Genomic DNA, 15,200 nt, shown 5'->3' with positions numbered 1-15,200 from the left:
TAATACCATACCACACCCCGCAAAAAGTTGGAAGCCAGCCACACACAATGTCCATTGAGGTAGAGGCGAGCGACGTGGTGCGCGTGGTGCTGCAGTTCCTCTCGGAGAACAAGCTCAACGCCTCTCTCGCCGCGCTGCAGAAAGAGTCTGGCATCTCGCTCAACGCGACCGACTCTGTCGACCGGCTCACGGCGGACGTGCTGGCCGGCCGGTGGGACGCGGTGCTGACGGCGGTGGCGCCGATGTCGCTGCCGCGTGGCCTGCTCTCGGAGCTGTACGAGCAGGTTGTCGTCGAGCTGCTCGAGCTGCGCGAGCCGGACACGGCGCGGCAGATGCTGCGCGGCGCCGCGCCGCTGCTGGCGATGAAGGCGCACGAGCCGAAGCGGCATGCGCGGCTCGAGGCGCTCGCGGCGCGACCCTACTTTGAGGCGCGCGACGCATACGACGGCGGCGTGACGCGGGAGAGCCGCCGCTCCTCGATCGCCGAGGGGCTGCGCGCGGAGGTCGCGGCGGTGCCCCCCGCCCGCCTCCTCACCCTCCTCGGACAAGCGCTCAAGTGGCAGCGGCAGCAGGGCATGCTCCCGCCCGAGGGCACAAAGTTCGACGTGCTCGCGGGCGGCGCGGCGCGGCGGCTGGTCGAGCGGGAGGCGTACGTCTCCGTCGCCGGCCCCGTCATCAAGTTTGGCAAGAAGAGCCACGCGGAGTGCGCGGCCTTTTCGCCCGACGGCGCGTTCCTCGTCTCTGGCTCGATCGACGGCTTCCTGGAGGTCTGGGACTTTGAGCGCGGGAAGCTGCGGCTGGACCTGCCCTACCAGGAGAGCGACCAGCTGATGATGCACGACGCCGCCGTCCTCAGCCTCGGCTTCTCGCGCGACTCCGAGCTTCTCGCCTCCGGATCGCAAGACGGCGTGCTGAAGGTCTGGCGGCCGCGCACGGGCCAGTGCGTGCGCCGCTTCCCTAAGGCGCACGCGGGCGGCGTCACGTGCGTCGCATTCGCGCGCGACGGGCTCTCCGTCGCCACCGGCTCCTTCGACGCGCTGGTGCGCGTGCACGGCCTCAAGTCGGGCAAGTCGCTAAAGGAGGCGAGCCGAGATGCCGCCGAGATGCCATCGAGATGCCGCCGAGATGCCATCGAGATGCCGCCGAGATGCAGCCAGCCGAGATGCCGCCGAGATAAAGCCGTCTGCGAGAGTCACACATCCACGACACGTTCACGACACGTCCACGACGTGTCCAGATGCGCGGGCATACCTCTTACGTCAACGGCGTCGACTGGTGCGCGCCCCTCCCGCCTCCAGCCCCCTACATCGTGTTGCCGTCGTCACACGGCCCACAAGCGCGGCGGACTGCGGCGCCACCCCGGCCCCTCCCTCGCCACCTCGCCGCCGCCGCCCTCGCCGCCACCGCCCTCGCCGCCGCCCTCGCCGCCGCCGCCCTCGCCGCCACCGCCCTCGCCGCCACCGCCCTCGCCGCCACCGCCCTCGCCGCCACCGCCCTCGCCGCCACCGCCCTCGCCACCCTCACTCGCACGGCGGGCGCTCGTCGCATATCTCGCCATACCTCCCCACATCTCCCCACATCTCCCCACATCTCCCCACATCTCCCCACATCTCGCCAGGTCCGCCGACGGCAGCCGCCTCGCCTCGGCCTCTTCCGATGGCTCGGTGCGCGTGTGGGACGCTAAGAGCTGCGACTGCCTCCACTCGTTCCGCCCGCCCGCACCCACCGGCGAACTCGCGGCCGCCGTCCAGGCGCTCTCTCTGCGCGCTGTCTTGACGCGCCCTGCGGTGGAGCACAGGCGCCGAGCTCGCCGTCAACAGCGCCACGTTCTTGCCAAACTCGTCCGACGCGCTGCTCGTCTGCAACCGCTCTGCCGAGGCGTTTGTGACGTCGCTCTCGGGAGACATCACCACGCGCCTCGCGTCGGGCGAGCCCGCCGTCGTTTCTTTCTGGGGTCGCACGGGGGCGGAGCGCTCAGTCACGACTTCGGCTGTGAGGTAGGCAAGCGGGAGGGCGGCGACTTCATTGCTTCGATGGTGACAGCGCAGGGCGGGTGCGCGCACTCCGGTGAGCGCGCTGCCGGCCGCGCCTCTAGAGCGGAGCCTCGACCTCGTGAGCAGGTGGGTGCACGCCGTGGCTGAGGACGGCTTCCTCTACTCCTTCGACCTCGGAAAGGGCGAGCTCGGCCACTTGCTCAAGGCGCGAGCGTTGCCCGAGATGCAGCCGAGAAGCAGCCGAGATCTGGTCGAGAGAGCAACGGGCCCGGCGTGAGCCTCCCCTTGGCAAGAGAGGTTCGCCCTTCGGCCAAGGTCTGCCCGAGGCCATGTCGAGAGATGTGGCCCAGATCTAGCCGCGAGCCCACCCGAGGACTAGTCGAGAGGGCACACCGCCGCTGCCGCTGCCGCTGCCACCACCACCACACCACCACCACCACCACCAAGCCGCCGCCGCGACCGCACCGCCGCCGCCGCCGCCGCCACCACCACCACCACCACCCACCAAGCCGCCACCGCCGCTACCACACGAACCAACACCACCACACCATCACCAGACGAGCTCGCCCCCGCCGGGTCGTCCGCAGGCGCACGAAAAGGACGTGATCGGCGTGGTCTCCCATCCGCACCGCAACCTCGTCGCCACGTGGTCCGACGACGGCACTCTCCGCCTCTGGCGGGCGTCGGCCCATGGCGACTGACCCGGCCGGCGCAGCGTGGGGGGGACCGGGCCCGCCGCTTTGTCTAGGCTCTAGCCACCGCGCTCGCGATCTGCGCGGGGGCCGTACAATGCTCAGGGTATCTACGTAAGCTCTGGGAATCCACTCTGGGCCTCTGCAGATTGTTGGTGTTGCAAAACTGAGAACTGGACTCACGAAACACAGAGAGGCGAGGCCGAGGGCGATCACCGATCTCAGCTCTGACAGTCCTCGCGCACGAGTCTGTGCTCAGTCGCGCGAGACTCGCGTGCCGACACATCATGTGGACATCGCGAGGAGTCTGAGCATGGTCTTACTTGTCTCGCTTGGCGACGGCGAGGACCTTGAACAGGGATGCATGAGCAATGGTTTTAATATAGGCCCCAGCTCCACACGTGTATGCGCCCCCCACACACAAGCCATGCCCCCCCCCCCCCCTCACCATTTCTCGACATACGCACAACGGAGCTCAACGGCTCAACGCACCCTGCCAAGGTACGACGCACCCCCGCCAAGGAGGTCCCCGTTCCCCAAAGGAAGTCCTCCACCTCACGGCTTGAGGAATTTGATGGCGGCGGCCGCAGGCAGCCGCCGCCCCCGCCCCGGCACATGCGGCCATTTTGTAGAGCTGCGCGCGGTGCGCCGCTTCCTTATCGTAGAGGCAGCCTGTTGGGTGATTCACATGCCACTCGACCGCAGGCGAGACCTGGTTGTGAAGCAGGGGATGCGAGAAGGCTCCTTGACCCCTTCTCAAGGACGCTGAGGAGCGCGTCGCCCGTGGACGGATTGCTCGCGTGCATGATGTTGTGCAAGTCTGCCATGCGGATCAAGGCGAGCACCTACTGGTTGGTCAAGGGTCGAGTCTATGTGCCAAAGCAGGACGAAGGTTGCCGAGGGGCGGGGAGGAGAATGGATGTCGAGAGCGTCATTGAAGTGCCGTCGTGTCGCAGTCATTTCTCTACGTTGAGGAGCGAGGCAAAAACGCTCAAGCGAGCGCACGTCGTGGATGTGCGGGTGCGGGTCGAGCGGATCCGTAAAGAAGATCATGCCGCCCAAGTCGTCGACACGCATCAGCGCGCCCACCTCAGCGTCGCCTATGTATGAAAACGAGTGGACATCCAAGAGACATGACATGCGGGCGCCCGAATTCACACTCACAAGTGTCGCCTCCAAGGGGGCCACCATACCCCTGGCCCACGACTGGCTCGACGACCTCGTCGATGCGAAGGAGGCCCTGCGCCCCTTCTCCGTCGCCGGCTCGCGGTACAGCGGGTACAAGTGGAAGCCTCTGCACGATCACATCAAGCGCCCGCTCTTGAACCACCTCAACGGCAACTCGCGTACAATCTGTCCGCTCCTCTCCTGCGGTCGGTGCTGGACTCCTTCAACGTCAATGAGTGGGAGACGGTCCTCCACTCGTCTTTCGACGTCCAGATCGCGGAGGTGGTGTACGACATTGGTTATGGCGCGATCGATGCCGCCGAACGCCAGAGCAGGCGGAGCAAAGCGTTGACTACAAGCAAACCGCGACCATGAGCAACCACGCGGCGAGCATCGTGGTGGCGCAGGACATCTGCGAAGAGTGCCGCTTCAAGCACGGCGCGAAGTACATGCGCGACTGGTCCACGCGCTGCTGCGCCGGGGACCCATACGACACGGTCTACCCGAAGCCGTGTATCGCCGAGAGCGAGAGCGCGTCGCTCACGCTCGTCGTCACGGACTTTGGGACGGGCAGCATCGACACAACGTCATGGCCAACCTCACTCGGGCCCGTCAGGCCCTCGCCGACGCACAAACCAGCCCCGACACGTGCACTCACCTCGACGCGTGCGCCAGCTACTCGCTCCCCTTCGACGAGATCATCGTGGTCACACCGGAAGCAGAAGTCGCGGAGTACCGCGCAACATATCCGGACGCGAAGGTCACGTTCGTTGCTCGACGCCTTGAGACGGGTCGCGAGTCGCCGTGGTGGGACATCTGCACCACCAACGTCAGCACGGCGTGGTTCATGCAAGTCACCTCCTTCTTCTCCTTCGCGGAAGACTTCCGGCTCCCGGTGCACACCCGCGCCGACGGGGAGCTCGTCCCTCTGAGCCCGTACATCGAGCACGACTCGAGCTACTGCGGGCGAAAGTGTCGCCAGGAGGTCAATGAGGCGCGGCAGTTCATCCACCCGGGCGCGAATCGGCGGTACCTGCAGTCGCACGCAGTCTACAACACCGCCATTCGCGACCAGTACCGCGGCGAGCTGGCGGCGAGATCAACATGTCGGCGTCGGTGCCTGGCCCGACCAGCTACAACCCACTGTAAAGGGCCGCGTCGCCGAGGGAGTGCTGCAGCGCGAAGCCCTCTGCCCGCAAGCCGAGCTCTCCACACACGCCTTGCCCCGTCGCGTTCGCCTGTCTGCGAGAGATTATTACATGTAGAAGCCAACAAGAAATCAGCACTGACAGTGCCTTGGGCTCGGCGCTTGTCCCTTGGGTGGTCTGTTTTTTCTTTCTTTCTTTCGGCGCTTGTCGACTTCCTTCCTGTCTGTAAAGTTGCACGGCAAATGCCGTCGGCACGCTCGAGGTCAGACTCCTCCGTCCGTCGCATAGGGGGAGGATATACCTGTTTGTGTGTTTATACGCTTGTGTTGAGTTCTTTTCATTGTCGCGCCAGTCCCGTAATAAATAAATACAACGGACATCCCAAGCTAGGGGCTGGGTCGAGGACAGTCCCGTGCCCAGTGTCGTGCGCGGGAAAAATTCTTTTGGGGGGGACCGCCCTGTTGGTTGGCGAGAGCAGCGTCGTTCGCCGGTCGGGTCTCGTCGCTGCGGCTCGTCGCTGCGGCGCCGCTCGCGCCGAAAGGCCAGGCTCGGCACACATATATGCCGCGACGGGCCACTCTCCTCGGCGCCGCTCGGGTCGCCGTCGCCGCGACGCTGTTCGTCGCCGCCCTCTACAGCATCACCTCTGGCCGGCCCAGCCCACGTCCAGCTCTGACAGCCGCCAGTTCGTGGACCACACGGCCGAGGTCGGTGTTCTTTGCTCCCTCTGCTCTCCCGCCACCGCCACCACCCGCACTGCTCGGAGACGAGGTGGTCAGTCAGACTGCTCCGCTCAGCGTCGGCGATGGCCCTTCTCTGCGAGCACGGCGCCGCGAGCGGCGAAAGCTGCTGCCCGTGCGGCCGAGATCAGACCTGGTGGCGACGGCCTCGACGTCGGTGTGGCACGCTCTCGGAGACTCGCTCGCGTTTGTCCACGTGCTATGCTCGCGCTTCAGCATTGGCCAGGGCCGCCAGTCCGCGCTGGTTGCGGCGAGGCTCGCGCTCTTCGTGTCCATTTGCGCACCCTCCATCCGGGCGCAGACGGACGGCCGGTTTGTCTGGCTGCTGTACGTGGACGAGTCGCTGCTGCCCGCCGACCGGACGGCGCTGGAGGAGGCGGTGCGGGGCATCGCAGGCGCGCACATCGTCGCGCTGCCAAAGGACGGCGAGCACGCCGCTGCCTACGAGGCTCCTTGCCTCCGCCAGATCTCGCTCGCCGGCCTGCCGACTGACCCTCCCTCTGCGCTGTCGGGCGCGCACCGGCGGCTTCCCGGCGCGGACAGGAGGGAGAGGGGAGGCCAGCGAGAGTTCGAGCGCGCCTCGCCCACCGCACGTAGGCGGCGCGTCTACCTGACGTCCAGACTCGACGCCGACGACGCCCTCGACTCCAGCTTTTTCGCAGCGGTGCACGGGCGCGTCGCTTCGGCGGCGGCGGGCGGCGGCGGCGACGGCGGCGGTGCCGACGGCTTCCCGCTGTACCTCTGCCACTTGCACGCGCTGGCGTGGCTGCCGAGCACGACCGCCGGCAGTGGCGTCGTGTCGACCGAGGCCGCCTCCCCGCCTGCAGTCGACTCGTTCCCCGGCAGGAGGCTGGCTCGTCGACTTGTCTGCAGCTCGACGTCTGTAGGATGCGATCGCCTCGTGGCACTGCCTCACGCCCGGCCTCACAAAGGCAAGCTTCTCGAGGCGCGAGCCCGCGCGCCGATGCGAAAGCCCGCCTGCCGCATCCCCCCTCCCACTCGTCCCTCCCCCCTCGCCCTGCCCGCCTGCCTCCACCGCCTCCACCGCCTACCCGCCTCCCCCAGCCTCCCTCCCCGCCCCACACGCCTCCCCCGCCGCCCTCCCAGCGGCACGCCTCGCCCCCGCAGGGAGGCGCGGTCGGTGCACGCGGTCTCGCACACCGAGGTGCGCAAGGGCAGCCGCCGCGTCGCCCTCCTCGACTCTGGCGAGCGGTGGAGCGGGCCTGTGCGAGCGCGCACCGTCACCTCGGACGGGCTCAAGGGGGTGCGGTCCGCGCGAGAGACCGCGGTCGGCGGCGGAGGGGAGGGGAAGCGCGCGGGCGCGCCGGCACGCGACGCGGACGATGGCACGGTGCCGTGGGCGGCGCGCTACGGCATCTCGCCCGCGGAGCTGCGGCGAGCCAACGAGGAGCTGACCCGGCTCGAGGCGAGGGTGGCGGAGGAGCGCGTCTCGCCGGACGGCAACGACTGCGTCGCCGACTTTTCGTGCGCGCTGCACCTCGGCAAGAAGGCGCCCGCTCGCCTCGCCCGCCTGACGAAGCTGGCCAAGGGCAAGCTCAAGAAGGGCCGGTCGAGTCGGAGAGAGAGTTCTCTATCGAGTCGTCGGCCCTCGCGCCGCCGCGGCGAGCCCGGCTCCGCGCACGACTCGGCCGAGCTGCGGCGGCATAGGTCTAGAGACTGAGGAGAGACGAGAGTCGACAGTCGAGAGTCGTACAATCATCAATTTTTTGGAGCACTTGCAGCACTTGGAGCACTCGAAGTGCGAGTTGGCAGCCCTCACATCCACGGGGGCCGGGGAGAAGCGCACCCAGGTCGGATGATGTGTGGGGGCACTTGGAGCACTTGGAGTGCAATCAGTAACCTCACATCCAGGGCCGAGGAGCTCAGAAGCGCACCCAGCGGGCCGGATGATCGGTGTCGGGTTGCGGGCAAGAGAGCCCTAGCCCCGGGGGTGCGCGTTCGCAGGGCAAGGGCCTTAAAGTAAACACGGGTCTCCGAGGGTTGGTTCCGTGTACCGGGTTTCCCCTTAACTTCAGAACGCCCTTCTACGGCGCACACCGAATTCTTTTTCGAAGGCATCATGTTGTCTACTCGACGTCTTCTGCCGCTTCGCAGCAGCGCTGAAGCTGCGCGCCGCTGCTGCGCGGGTCGTTCCGGCGGGCGAGTGCTGGCGGAGCCGGGCGTGGCGGACGAAGAGGCGCAGTGGGGGCCTCGGGTCGCCATCAAGCTGCTAGTGGCTGGCTGGGTCGGCTTGAAGCTTGGCGAGTACTTTCTCTCCAAGGACGCACTGATGGTCAGCTCGACGGTGGTGCTCCTCAAGAGCGAGCACGCCGCCAACCGCGCCTCTGGCCTATATCGCATGGAGCGGTGGCACCGGTCAAGCGGCGCGCGTGAGGCGGCAGTCGAGCTCGGGTGCATCGAGCACATGCTGCGCGGTGCGCTGGCCACGGCTGCGGCTGACCCCGCCAGCTCGAACGTCGCCCTGGGCCTCCTCGTTGAGCTGGCCGGTAGCGTGGACGCTGCACCGGAGCAGATTGTGCGGCTCGGCGGGGTGACGGCGGCACAACAGGTGTGCGGCGCGATGCCAGCAGGCGGCGAGGCCACTAGCCGCTGCCGCGAGCTCGCAGAGCAGCTAGAGCGCGCGCTCTCAGGCACACCATGCGTGCCGACGCCACCGCCGCTGCCGCCACCCGAACACCGGCGAGCGGGGCCTGCGTATGCCCTCCCTCGCTTCGGAGAGGTGGGTGAGTCAACCGTGGGAAGCGGCAGTGGAGGTGGGTCCTCGCACTGAACAAAGAAGTCGCCTCTTTTTCCCACGGCAAACACAAATGCGCATTACACTGTCCTACATCACTGCATCCGCGCTGCAGCGCTGGTTGTGTCGGCGCGCGCAGTAACAATCGTGTGAACCTGACGGCTGACGCTGGCTTGGGTCCTGTGACCACGCCGGGCTCAGGTGAGAATCCTCTTGGGCTGCCGCTGGACCCCAGCTCTAGGCAGTTGGTTGTGTGAGCGGAAAGGGCAAAAGTTTGCTAACGATACCATGCACCTACTCCGCACGTCTGCTTGAGCGCTGCCTCTTCGCAGGCGCGTTCCCATCGTTTTCGGGGCTCGTTTGAGCACTTGTTGCACCGCTCGTGCAAAACAATGGTAGGAGGGCCGGGATCGTGGGGATGGGCCCTTGCGCAAAGCTGGGGATCAAAAGTAGAGCAGGGCTCTGATCCTCATTCTCTTGGGTCTTCGGGTCGGTCTGAAGCTCGGGTTCGAAATGTTGAGCAGTCATCTGAGCACATTTCGGCGGGGCAGCACCCATGAGTGAGAGACGGGCAAGGCTTGGCACAACCAAGATACGTCACTTGAGTGTGGGTTCAGCTAACTTCGTAGGACACGAGGGGCGGCGCGAGCACCTTCGCCCGCGTGCAGCAGCCCCGGCGACGAGAGATAATGTCTGGCGAGTCAACCCGAGATGCTGGGCGAGCCTTGGCGAGCAGCGTTCAGCTGTTCCCACAGCAGGCTGGAAGTACCTCGCCAGCCGTTACACACCGCCGCGAGATCGTTGCTGCCATGCTGCGCTTACGCAAGATCCCAAAGATACAAGGAATCCACCCGGCTTCTTGCGCGCTAGTCTCGCTATGCGGAGATGTGAATGAAGTGAGCCAGTGCCACGCATGAGAGAGGTCCCCTGCGCCCTGGCCTGGAAGTGTCGTGTAGAGAAGAAAAAAGATGGCGCGCGCGAGAGAGAGAGGTTGCACAATGTGTGACAGCCCCTTGGCTCTGCGTCCTTGGAGTTAGATGACATATGACAGAAACACTTGCAGAGTGTTAGCGTACATATTGGCGAGATGTGTAAGATGTTAGTGCAGCAGCCACTCGTCGAGGGGATTCTCCAGTCGGGCCTTCCTATGAGGCTGAGACCTGGTGTCGTCGGGTGTGAGGCGCATGACGCACGTTGTGACGCCATACGTAGACAGCGTTGGCTCGTCTGCCTCGAGCCTCTCGCCCGTCGTGCGGTCGTACATCTTCCAAGAGCCCCTCCCTTCTGCGGCGGCCCTCTTTGCCGCGGCAGAGTACGCCGCGGCAAACGCGTCGCAGAGGACCAGCGCGAGGTCCTTGCCCGGGCACGCGCGTGCGTGCTTCCACGCCTCGTCGCCCGGCCGGCTCGCAAAGTCCGCAAAGCCGATGATCTTCTCCGCGTACTCTGCGAGCGGGCGCAGCTTGAAGGTAAGCGAGTCGGCGCCCCAAGCCTCTGGGTCGACCTGCGCGGACATGAGGTCGAGGATGATGGTCTTGCCGCTGCGCGTGTGGTACGCGAAGCCGCCGACCGGGTTCCACCTTCGAATCGTCTCCCATACGTACTGCCGCCGCAGGGTGGGGTCCGACTCGAGGGCCAGCAGCTGCTCGCCGCCGAGGGTCTCGAGGGGCAGGTTGCGCTGCCCCCATGCGAGGTGCGGCAGCTGCACGAGCATCGGGATGACTGTCACCACGGACTTGCCGCCGGCGAAGAGGTTGGCGTCGAATACTGTCGAGGCGAGCTGTGTGAGCCGATCCTCATCGAGCGCCTCGTCCGGAAGCCTCGGGCGCAGCGCCTCGCGGTACTTTGCGATGATCTCCGCCTTGGTCTGGAGCGTCGGCTTGTAGTCGAAGATCGAGATCGGCAGGCAGCGGACGCAGCCCACCAGGCAGCTCGGAAAGGGGTCGAGGAACGCGTTTGTCGCCATGGAGGCGAACAGGCCAAAGATCTGCTTCGCTTCGTCGGCCGAGAGATTCATCCCGAGAAGGATGCGGTGGAGCTGTTGCTGCACCCACACCTGCACGTCGACGTCGGTATCAAACTCGGTCCGCCCCTCGAAGAAGGCGTCCGCCGCGTCGGCAATCTCTGCCTCCGACCAGCCCGCGGCGTTCTCCGATCCCATCAGCTGGATCATCAGCGGCCGGAGGACCTCGTGGTATGAGACTGGCGTCCCTAGCTCGATGGTCTTCCACGGCACCTCCGGCCACATGATACCGTACTGAGTGTATCCGAGGTAGCCGGGCGTGCGATTGAGCAGGCCGGCTAGCTCGTTTGTCGAGAAGTGCTGCAGCTGCGCCTTGACTAGCGCGTGCGAGTAAACGCAGGTGCCGCGGTACTCGGGGCCTGCGTACAGCCCTTGGCTGACGCCGTCGACTGTGCCTCGCGACGCATTGTACCGCCAGGGAGCGTCGGAGTTACCGTCCTCCGTTTGCGCCCGCCAGACCTGCAGGTGCGTCCACGTGTTCCACCATCGAAAGATGAAGGGACAGCAGCAGCCAAAGCACGCATAGTTGCAGCCCGACTCGCCCGGGATGGGGCCGTCATAGCCGACGATACCATCCTTGGAGGATTTCTGTACGGCAGTCCGCATAGCGCGATAGCACAGGTGGAAGCAGCGAGTCCGCGGTGCGGAGCGGCAGCTGCAGCTGCTTCGAGGCAGAGAGGATCGCAGATGATTCGATTGCGCAGGGTAGCGGACGGCCGACCTCGAGACGCAAGTTTTCTCTCTCTCTGTCAGTACTTTTACTGGGAGAAAAGGGAGGCGGGGTTGTGTTCTCTAGGCCCCTAAGGGCCCTACGCGCGGCGTGAGAGCTTGGAAGCGAGCTTTGCACGGCGATCGAGGATGGCGCGGTTCACCCCCTTCACGGAAGCGATGGAGATGCCTTCCGCGTGGTGTGACACAAATGAGAGGCGGGAGTGGGGAGGGTACGCGGTGCGGTCAACGCCCGAGCGTTGAGCCTTGCGCGCAAGGCGGTTGATCGTTGCAACTGCTGGCGGCGAGAAGCCACCGCCGAAGGTCTCGTGGAGAAGCAGGTTGAACTTGTTTCGTTTGCCGAAGATCCCGTCATGGTTAGTGGCCACGCTGTGACTTGACGTAGCCTTGGCCGGTGGTGTGGTCGAACGCCCGTTGACCACAGAACCCGCGTTGCTTGCAGCCCATGTTTGCAAGGCGGGCGCGCTCTTCGGTGTTGCCGAAGGCGAACTTGTCTCCAACGGAGCCGGGGTTGCCTCCGGGGCTCCGGTGTCGGTGCGGCCGACCCCAACGGGCAAGCCACCCCGGAGGGAGGTCCAAAGTATGTAGCTCTTACGAACATACCCGAGGGTGAACCGGTGAACTGCTTTTTGTTTCATTCGTGCACACGCAGGGTAGAAGTAAAACACCATCGATGGCCAAGCTAGGGCTGGGTCGAGAACAGAGGGAGCGCTAGCAACGCCTACGCCGACGCCGCGGCGACGGCATACATGGGGGCCAGCGAGATTGAGGATGCCACAGCGGTCATTCGGGGAGCGGCGAGGACACGCCCGTGCCTATTTTCATATATGAACTTAAAATAGTATTGGCTAGTCTAATCCTACTCATCACAACTCGCCAGGAACACCCCCACCCTATAGGGTCATTGTGTAGCCCTGCTTAGAAGGAAAAGGCTTACTGCAAGGTCCGTGTGTGTATGGCTCACTATCACACGTCTCTCACGTGTAGTCGGCCTGACAGCTGTACACGTGTTAAAAAACGATAAAGCCGTAACTGCTCGAGACCGTACACACTCCGTCTCTCCGTACGGTAGCGGGTAGCGCGCGCTGCGCGCCGACGTCGTACACCTCCCCGGTACTAAAGGCTAGTGCCATTTCACTGTGGTTTTCGCGCGTCCCCACGATGGCTGCCCTTGGCGGCCGCCACCGTGGGAGCCGACCTGGAGGCCCTCAGCGGCTGCAGCCGCCCGCGGCCGCTGCCGAAGGCACCGGTCACACGGACTCCAGCTCGGTACACGCGCTGCCGGCCGGTGGGGAGTTTGTCTCTTCCTATCTCTCTTAAAGAAAGAAAGAAAATAAATTCAAGGGAGGGACCTATCTAAAGAAAGAAACAAAGAAAACAAGAAACAAAGAAAACCGCCAGCCCAAGGGAGGGATGGGAGGACGAACCTAGCTCCGTGGAATTCTTTGCTGGGTGTACCTGTGTTAGTGCCAGTGCGCGCCAGTCCCGTGCCCAAAGAAAGAAAACAGACAACCCAAGGGAGGGATGGGAGGACGGTGCCCAGTTTTGTTCGAGGCGCGAGCACAATTTTCTTTGCCGGCGCCCGGCGCGCTTGCCGCTCAGCCTCTACTGCTGCACATTAGCAAGTTTTGAGTGCTGCATTTCCGTCATGAAGACGATGCTGCCCAGCGTAGTCGCCATCGCGCTTCTGCCGCCGCGATCGCATCAGTGGCGCAGTGTCGCATCGGTGGCGGCGTCGCGATCGGGCACCCTGCAATGTGCAGAGGAGGCGCGAATCGCCGAGGCGGCTAGCCCAGTCGTTGCCCGCCCGAGCATCACGGGCGCGGAGTACTCGCGCGGCCTCGCCACCGTCAGCTTTGTCACCCTTCTCTTTGCCTCCAACTCACCGGTGCTCCGCTCCGCCTTCACCTCGGTCGAGCACGTGCCGCCGCCTCTGCTCGTCAATGCCGTCGCGAGTGGGACGGCGCTCAGCGGCCTGATCGTGGGTGCGCCGCTGCTGCGGGGCGTGCCGGCACCCGCGTCGATCGAGGCGAGTGCGACGAGCGAGTTGAACAGGGAGTCGCTACGCGCCGGGGCGGAGCTCGGCCTCGTCAAGTGCGTCGGCACGAGCTTCAACCTGTACGGCCTGTCGCTCACCTCCGCCGACCACGGCGCGTTCCTGATACAGCTCACGACCCTCCTCGTCCCGGTCGCGCAAGCCGTCCAGGGCGTCCCCATACCGCCGCGGATTTGGGCCGCCGTCGGCACCGCGCTGGTCGGCCTGGCTATCTTCACGGCCGACCCCTCCGACGCGGCCGCCTCCCTCTCTGGCGACGCCTCGTGCGTCGCGGCCGCGCTCTGCTACGCGCTGTACGACCTCCGCCTCTTTGTGTGGGGCAAGCGCGTCACTCCTCTTCGACTGATCCAAAACAAGGTGGCGGCGCAGGCGGCGCTGGCGGTGACGGCGGTGCCGCTGCTGGCATATGCGGACGCGCGCCAGTTTGTCGAGAGCGTCACGCCGAGCGATCTGGTGGCTCTCGCGCCCCTCGTGCTCTGGAGCGGCATCGTCGTCAACGGCGTGGCGCCCTTCCTGCAGGTGGGCGGCCAGCAGGCGGTCGGGCCGGCGAGAGCGCAGGTCGTGTACGCGTCTGGCCCTCTGTGGGCGGCCCTCCTCTCGCTTGCCGTGCTGGGCGAGACCATCGGGCCGCAGGGCCTGCTCGGAGGCGCCGCGTTCCTGGCCGCGGTGCTCCTCGCCGCGGGCACGCCCGCTCCCGACCCGGCGTGCGAGGAGGAGGTGTGTGAGGTGTGATGAGATTGCGATTGAGTGTGTGGTTTCCGGTTCCCTCGCTCTGTGGTACAGGTTGCAGTAAACTTATTTCTCGCAGCCGTAGAGTACACACACCTGTGAGAGGGCGGTGTCGGCGTGTGTTCGCGCTGCGCAGCTAGCCGGGTAGGCCGGTCGGACCCGATTTTATTAAATTTTCAAGTTTAAGCGCAGACCTCAAGACTTGAACGCAAGCATGTTCAGGCCATCTAGAGTGCCGAACAACATCGCACCGGTTCGGTTCGCGCATCACGGCCGCGCAAACTGGCTGCACTGCGGCGCGAGGCTCAGCGGGGCGTCCGGACCACTGACTCGGGCGATGTGGTGGTCGAGCGCAGCCTTCTTGAGCTGGAGAGCCGCCGCAGTATGCGCGGTGGATGGGACGTCGGCCAAACCGCGACGCGCAAGCTGCAGGGAGGAGCTACAGCGGCTCCGCTCCTCATGCTGGTTCGCCAAACCGAGACGTTGAGGTCCTCGTACACTCATGTCGCGCCTCGAGTAAGAGCCATCACGCTGCCCAGCGCTGGACCGTCGTAAGGTCCGGCCTTAGGCCAGCTCGCAGCACTGTATGAACTCACGCTGGCGAGCACCATCCCAGGATGAGGCCTTCAAGAGCGCGCGCCAGGGACGTCCGTATGGCAAAATCGGCGTGAATTCGCTATGAAAACGCTTCCAACCCATCAAGAGCGGGCTCAGAAGAGACGATACTAACCCAGGATCACCAGGGCACCTTAGGGTATCGAAATTTCCACCCCCCCACCCCCTCCCGCTCCCCCGGCCCGCGCCTCTCCCCCTAACTAACACACCCCGCACCGGGGACCCCCTCACCAGGCTCTCTCCCCCCGCCTCGCCGCTCTCGCCGTGCACGCCGACTTCTGGCGACTGTCCTGGTCAGCGGCCCTTGCCAGGACGGTCCGAGCGCCCCGCTCGCTCCGGTGAGCGAGCACTACAGTACCACACCGCCCCTGCACCGCCTGTAGCGGCACCCGCACCAGCCCCCCCCGCCCCGCCTCTCCAACGTCTCACTCGCCGCCCTGCTCGCTGCCGCCCCGCCCGTTTTTTTTGTTACTACTCTGCCGCTCCGCAGCCTTTTCCTCCCCCCCGCCCGTAGCGCCCTCCGTGCCGACGCAGCCTAGAGACAACAGAGCTGGG

The 15,200-nt window shown here is 65.5% G+C and overlaps 3 protein-coding genes across 3 annotated transcripts; 2 read left to right on the top strand and 1 right to left on the bottom strand.

The window, feature by feature from the left end:
- Positions 1-47: 47 nt before the first annotated feature.
- On the top strand, positions 48-2,695 carry EMIHUDRAFT_430969 (hypothetical protein; the record flags this gene model as incomplete). Its single annotated transcript, XM_005768199.1, has 8 exons — positions 48-1,069; positions 1,163-1,181; positions 1,238-1,275; positions 1,619-1,728; positions 1,799-1,927; positions 2,002-2,053; positions 2,121-2,207; positions 2,557-2,695. The coding sequence occupies 8 exons, from the start codon at positions 48-50 to the stop codon at positions 2,693-2,695; spliced, it is 1,596 nt and encodes a 531-aa protein (XP_005768256.1).
- Positions 2,696-3,342: 647 nt separating this feature from the next.
- Positions 3,343-3,763, bottom strand: EMIHUDRAFT_245542 (hypothetical protein; the record flags this gene model as incomplete). Its single annotated transcript, XM_005768198.1, has 3 exons — positions 3,343-3,358; positions 3,437-3,531; positions 3,692-3,763. 3 exons carry the CDS (start codon positions 3,761-3,763, stop codon positions 3,343-3,345), a joined length of 183 nt encoding a protein of 60 aa, XP_005768255.1.
- Positions 3,764-12,893: 9,130 nt separating this feature from the next.
- EMIHUDRAFT_245539 (hypothetical protein) lies at positions 12,894-14,033 on the top strand (the record flags this gene model as incomplete). Its single annotated transcript, XM_005768197.1, has 1 exon — positions 12,894-14,033. The coding sequence occupies one exon, from the start codon at positions 12,894-12,896 to the stop codon at positions 14,031-14,033; it is 1,140 nt and encodes a 379-aa protein (XP_005768254.1).
- Between the last annotated feature and the right edge of the window lie 1,167 nt (positions 14,034-15,200).

The sequence above is a fragment of the Emiliania huxleyi genome (assembly GCF_000372725.1).
Source record: "Emiliania huxleyi CCMP1516 unplaced genomic scaffold EMIHUscaffold_465, whole genome shotgun sequence".
Lineage (NCBI taxonomy): Eukaryota > Haptophyta > Isochrysidales > Noelaerhabdaceae > Emiliania > Emiliania huxleyi.
Note: the sequence above shows the minus strand (reverse complement) of the source record. Positions and strands in the feature narration are given on the sequence as shown.